This window comes from Zingiber officinale, chromosome 6B (assembly GCF_018446385.1).
Source record: "Zingiber officinale cultivar Zhangliang chromosome 6B, Zo_v1.1, whole genome shotgun sequence".
Taxonomy (NCBI): domain Eukaryota; kingdom Viridiplantae; phylum Streptophyta; class Magnoliopsida; order Zingiberales; family Zingiberaceae; genus Zingiber; species Zingiber officinale.
Window position 1 is genome coordinate 131,226,391 of NC_055996.1, and position 6,481 is coordinate 131,232,871.

The 6,481-nt window shown below is 34.3% G+C and overlaps 1 protein-coding gene across 1 annotated transcript; it reads right to left on the reverse strand.

The window, feature by feature from the left end:
- Positions 1-1,212: 1,212 nt before the first annotated feature.
- Positions 1,213-5,502, reverse strand: LOC121989537 (putative disease resistance protein RGA3). The gene is made up of 2 exons (XM_042543637.1): positions 1,915-5,502; positions 1,213-1,469 (listed from the first exon to the last, which is right to left on the reverse strand). The coding sequence occupies exon 1, from the start codon at positions 5,307-5,309 to the stop codon at positions 1,986-1,988; it is 3,324 nt and encodes a 1,107-aa protein (XP_042399571.1). The 5' UTR covers positions 5,310-5,502; the 3' UTR covers positions 1,213-1,469; positions 1,915-1,985.
- Positions 5,503-6,481: the final 979 nt, after the last annotated feature.

Below are 6,481 nucleotides of genomic sequence, written 5' to 3' on the forward strand. Positions count from 1 at the left end.
GGTTGCTACTGCAGCTGAGATCTCGACCCTGACTATGTCTGAGTCGGGGATCTTGATGTTTACAGAAAGGATCAAATTGACACTATCTGTAGGAAACTAATCCACCAGGCTTCTGTTTGATTTCTGATTGACATCAGTCAATTGATACAAAGCATCAGTCGACTGATACTTGCATTAGAGCCAGACAAAAGCCTTCTATTTTTTAAGTATCAATCGACTGTTTATCTATTGTTAACCATTCTAACGACTGAAATCTCCTAAACTTCTCTACTTTTTTTTTTTCCAAATACTTGATGTGTATAAAATTTTCTCATTTTTAGGTCTTCATCTGAACTTGCATCCAATATCATGATCTGCTCGAATTTCCACCTTTTGTCAAGAATCCGATCCTTGATTTTCTAGGACTTTTTTTTTACTTTGCATCCGGTCTTCCAACTGTATGAACTTTTCACTTGCATCTGATCTAATGATCTACTTGAGTTTTTACCTTTTACTAGGAATACAGTCTTTGACCATGTTGAGTTTTCCTTATCTTACATTTGATCTTCCAACTTGCACCGACTTTTCATACACACTTGTTACACAAGTGCAGTCTCATTTCATTTGCCTTAACTTAAATCACCTTAGCCATGATTGTATCCACAATTTTAGTATGTTTAGTTCAAAAGGTTTAAATGCAATTGAATACGAACCGTTATAATCAAGATTTTAAATAAAGAATTATGGTAGTTTTTGATATTAGTTATTTATCTTATATTTATTTTTTTAATTTCAAATGTAAACAAAATATTTAAGTTTTAATGAAAATTTAATATTATGGGTTTTAATATATATATATATATATATATAGTCCTCGATTATAATTAATTAGATTAAATTTTAGTTTTTTTTATGATTCTAAAGGCTAGCTAGTTATAATAGAGCTTAAAAATAGCTAACTAATATCAAATTTATTGGTACTTTTAAACATAACAATCGATATAAAATTTTAAGTAAATAAAAAAAAAACATAACAGCTATACCAAAAAAAACATAACAGCTATACCAACGGTTTTAAAGTGTATTAATCATCCTGTTTCAATTTAAGTGTCGATCCAAGTATCAATAAATTTTTAAAATTTTAATGAAATAAAAATATATTTCTTTACACTCTTCGAGATGCATTATATATCAAGAATCTCAATAACAAAACATTTAAGATAAACTTATATTAAAACGGTCACTCAATATCAAATTGTTTATTTATTACATAATTATACATCATAAAACAACAAAAAAATTCCACACAACATAGTAATAATCCTTAAAAGAGAAAAATCACAATGCATCCCACAACAAAATAAGTAGTAATGTGACATATATATAATAAATCATATATATGCGAACAACTTAATTCATAAAGCACATCAGATGCACCTATAAAAAATAACCATGATCTTATGCTCAGCCAGCTCCCTCGACTTTTTATCCTACGATTAAAGGAAACAAATCAATATTATCATATTGAAAAATTAAAGGATGATAACAACACTATACATATATAATTGAATTGATGTTTATCCTCAAGTGTTTCACATGGTCCGTTTCAACGTTATATGAAGAGAAATAAATTATAGGATTAATCTATAACCGACGCCAAATGATTAAGGGATGGGAGGAATAATTGATATTTATCTTTTAGAAGTATTCCGATCAATATGATCACATTTGAATTACAATATATTTGTCTTGGAAGCTACATACAAAGCATATTGTGCCATTGTTACATTTTATCAAGATATAAGTACTTTATTTAATAATATATATAATTATATAAAAGAAATCATGTTCTATCCCAGCAAACAAGCAGTTTAGTTGTGTAACTATAGAAATACTGTTATTTTATTCAACTAATTAAATGATTTTCTAACTTACCTTTCTAACCCTGTCCGGTTGAATACGAGGAGCTGTTAAATATTAACACAGGGAAGATGTGAGATGATGGGTCAATCTTTGCCTGTCTTCTTTTCGCATCTTCTTTCCAATTCTGGACAATCGAAAACCCTCAAACTTTTCAACATAGGTAGATTCTTCAAATCAGGCACACTTTGTAATCGTGGGCAGTTCTCGATTGATAGTAAACTAAGAGACTTGAGATGCTGCAGCCAGTGAGGCAAAGTCCTGAGATTGGAAAAATCATCTATGTATAGTTTTTCTAGCACACTGCTTGTTGGTTCTGCTGTCATCAGTGGATCCAATTCATCATCACAACAACAAATTTCTAATTTTGCGATTCCGTACTTCGGTTTGTATCCATGTGCACCGCGTAGACACAATTCTTTGAGCGTATGTAAGGATTGCAGTTGCCCACGTAAATCGACTGTGTTGCCACAAATCTGTATTTGGAACTCTTGTACTGAATTCAAGATTTGTACGAGTTCTTCTAGCTGCAATATTATACTCGGACAACCTTTAATGGTCAATAAACGAAGCAATTTTAGGTGCTGCATTTCATCCCCAGGAAGAGATTGGAGTTGTCTGCATTCTGTAATTTGTAATTCCTCCAAGGATGTGAGGTTTCTGATGTAACCACTTGGAAAAAATGTCATGTCGTGCATCTTATCCAATTTGAGATCCGAAAGAGAAGTCAGACTTCCGATGCATGAGAGTAGGCTCCCTCTACAGCATGATATCTCAAGGTGTTGGATTGTAGGAAGCCTCGGCATAATTTTCAATTTAAGACAATCAGAAAGCCGCAACAACTGCAGTGAAGGGAACAACTTATCGTCACCATCAGACTTTGACCATGCCTCTAGATTATCCATCCGAGTCAAGCAGAGCTCTTGAAGGGAAGGAAAGCCTCCGTCCCCATGGAACTCAGCACCCATCTGTGTGATGCCATCCATTTTGCATAATTCAAGCTTCTTAAGAAACTGTAGATCTCCAAACGGAGGAATGTGCTCACAACCACAGCAGCATTTAAGGCTCACTTCAACCAAATTTGGCAACTGTGACTCCATCAACCATGCTGGAAATTGTCGGCTCTCATAATCCTTTAGACACAACTTCTTTAAGCTTGTGTTGGGACAAAGATCATCCAACATGGCCTCGTCGTATTTTTCTGAACCATTAAACTTTATGCATAGTTTATTAAGGTCTTTATTCTTCAAGATTTTTAGTCCACCACAAGAGTAATTAGTAAAATTCTCGGAAAATATGATATCCATTTCTCCATGAAGTTTTAACTTCTCAAGTTCTGTAATTGGGCATGCGTCAGTTCCATCCCCAGCAACAAAGAGAGGTAAACTTCGAAGATCAGTTAGTCGTGACAATCCCCGGGGCATGTGTGTCAACCTAAAATCTTGAAAATCATGACGCCTGCAATTAAGATCTCGAAGGCTTTGCATATTCCCCAAATCTTTTGGTAGCTCTTGAAGTTCCATATTCCAACTGAGATTGAGATACTTTAAATTGGGGAGAAGGGTAATGGAGTCGGGTAGAACTTCAATACAATTGCTTGATAAGTTGAGGTACCTCAAATATATCAGATTTCCTATTGATGTTGGCACCTCCTTGATCTCATTGTTACTTAAATCTAACACCCGCAAGAATTTCAGTTCTGAGAAGTCAATTTTAAGTAGATTGCCATTCAGAGATAATTTGCAACAATTCAATATAAGGGTACGCAAGTACAATGGCTTCTTGTCTAAGGCCTGAGTAATTTTTGATATATCTGCCAAGTATAGGTGCAAATGATATGTTCTGTTTCCAATATCTTCCACTGAGTCTTCAACATTCCAATATACATTTTCAGACATTGATCGTGCCAAGTCATGCATCAAATCATGCATCGTGCACTTGGTTACACGACGATCATCTTTAAAGAATGATCTCGACACAAGATCATCAAAGACACGGTTGGCCACTGTTTCAGCATCAAAATTTCCTTCCGAATGTATAAAGCCATAATTTGCTATCCACAGCTTTATCAATTCATCCTTTTGCATCCTATAGTCTTTCGGGAATAAGGAGCCAAATGCAAAACACTTCTTTGACTGTGGAGGGAGAGTGTCATAACTCAACTTTAGTACAGCTAGCACTTTCTGTTCCTTATCTTGGAGTTGCCATATTTCACTGTTCAATACCGAGGACCAATAAGTCTCATCTCGAGTGCCACGAAGCATGCTACCAAGTGATTTGGCAGCCAAAGGAACACCGCCACATTTCTCAACAATCTTTCCACCAATTTCCATCAAGTTTTGATGATCATCTGCTTCGTTGTCTCCAAAAGCAAATTGTTGAAACAAGGACAAACAATCATCTTTGGACAACTGTTGTATTTGGTGGGTGGTGGTATTGGATGAGCCCATAATTGAAGAGACCTTTTGGCTACGGGTTGTCACCAAAATTTTGCTTCCTTTCGCCCCACATATTAAGGTTGCTTTCAGTACCTCCCACTTTTCTTGATCTTCATTCCATACATCATCCAGCACGAGCAGAAATCTCTTCCCAGATAATGCTGTTTCTAGGTTCTGCCTCACTAATTCTATTTCTGAGATGTTGACCGGTGCACCAGTAGCCAGTTGTAAAACAGACTTCATTATCTTTGCAGGATCAAATTCAGCCCCAACAACTGTCCACATTTTCGAACTTGCAAAATGAGCTTTCACCTTCTCATCGTTGAAAACAAGCTGAGCAAGTGTAGTCTTCCCCAGGCCACCCATCCCAACGATGGTAATGACCTTCAATGTGCTATGTCTGCTTTCAACATCATCATCCTTTGTTAACATGTCGACAATCATATTCTTCTCTGGTTCTCTCCCTATAACAACCAAACTATTGCGGGAGTGGGTCTCTCTGTGGAGACTTAGTTCCGACATGCGGATACTGCCTTGTGGCAAAATTTCAAGAATGGACTTTTGCAGCAAAATAGAATCCAGACTTTCTGTTATAGCTTTTATCATGCCACCTACCCTACTCTTAAACACAATTTGATTATCATGAGAAGAGAAGAAATAACGCACCGGCCTTAAAAAAGTTTTTGATCTCTGCTTCTGCAAGACCTTGGTGTCGTAGCAATCCACAACATCCTCGAGATCGTAGGCCAAGTATTTGAGCTTCGTCAGCAAGTTCTTCACAGCAGCATCAATAAGAGGGCGGGAGTCAACATCTTGGATCACCTTGTCAATGATCGTGGACAACTCCTTGAGCTTCTTCATCTTCGTTTTGTTACTTGCAGTTATTGCCTTGAGTTTCTCCTCGAGTTGGAGGAGATCTGACACATTCTGGACCATGAAGCGAGAAGCAGCAGACACTAAAGCTGCTTCCATAGCTCCGGATGAATTAAGGATGCACAAGTTGTTGGGTGTGGATCTGGCTAATGATAGATATCAGCTTGGAGGAGAACATAGAAGTAATATTTTTGCAGGGCGACGACTTCTTCAAGTCTCTCTTTTTGATGAATTATTAAAAAGGGTTGGGTCTCCATTCTCCAATAATTAAGATTATTTACAAATTCCAGCTCGCCATGGCAGTGACGTGGGTGGTTATTTCATTGAATCTACCCAGCGGGTCATTAGGAGTAGAATAGTATTAATTTAGTTGTTGTTTTTTTTTAATTAGCTATTAAAAAAAAGTTAAGTTTTCCTTGTAATTTTTAAGTTTTATTTTATTTGTTTATAAATGCTCTAAATTTAAAAATAAGAATATAGATGGATTTAATCCAATCAAAACTCATTAATAAATTTGAAAAAATAAAATAATAAATTTAGTGGGTCATTAGGAATGCAACAATATTAATTTAATATAAATCTAAGCTTTTTTTATTCACTTTATTTTTCATATTTTCTCTCTTCTAAATAAACTATTAAAAATTAGGTTTTTATTTTTAATTAAGGTTCTCTTATTATTTACTTTATTTTATTTTATTTTATTTTTTAAGATTCTAAATTAAAAAACAAGATCATAATTGGATTTAGAAGATCATAATTATGCAAGGATGTAAATTTAAAATAAATATGAGCTCTTTTCTTCAAAGTCATTAATGATTTTTGGTATAAGTTTAAAAAAATTTAAAATATGAATAGATTAAAGGGGTATCATGAGTTCAATATAATTAATTTGATATATATCTGAAATTTATTAAAGTTATAATGACTTTTGAAGAAAGTGTTTGATAAAATAATTACTTTTTACATTGGTTCAATTCATTTCACGTAAGAAAAAAATTTGTTTTTCATTTTAATTTTTTAGATTAATTACGATTTAAAGATGTCTTTCTCCATCAACTTTTTAAAAAGCTTTTCTTTCTTTCTTTACTTTGTCTTCTTCAACATCTTTTTAAAAAGTTTACTTTGCTTTATGCCTTTAAACAACATCTTTTTAAAAAGCTTACTTTGCTTAATTTATGTCTTCATCTTCATCCCTCTTTAAAGCTTTCCTTGCTTTGGCACCCATTTCACTTGAGCCAAAGAAACTGGTCTGATAGATCGGAAGAACTAGA

What these genes read in the sequence shown, in the direction of transcription:
- LOC121989537 (XM_042543637.1), bottom strand. Translation starts at nt 5,309, where the DNA reads ATGGAAGCAGCTTTAGTGTCTGCTGCTTCTCGCTTCATGGTCCAGAAT.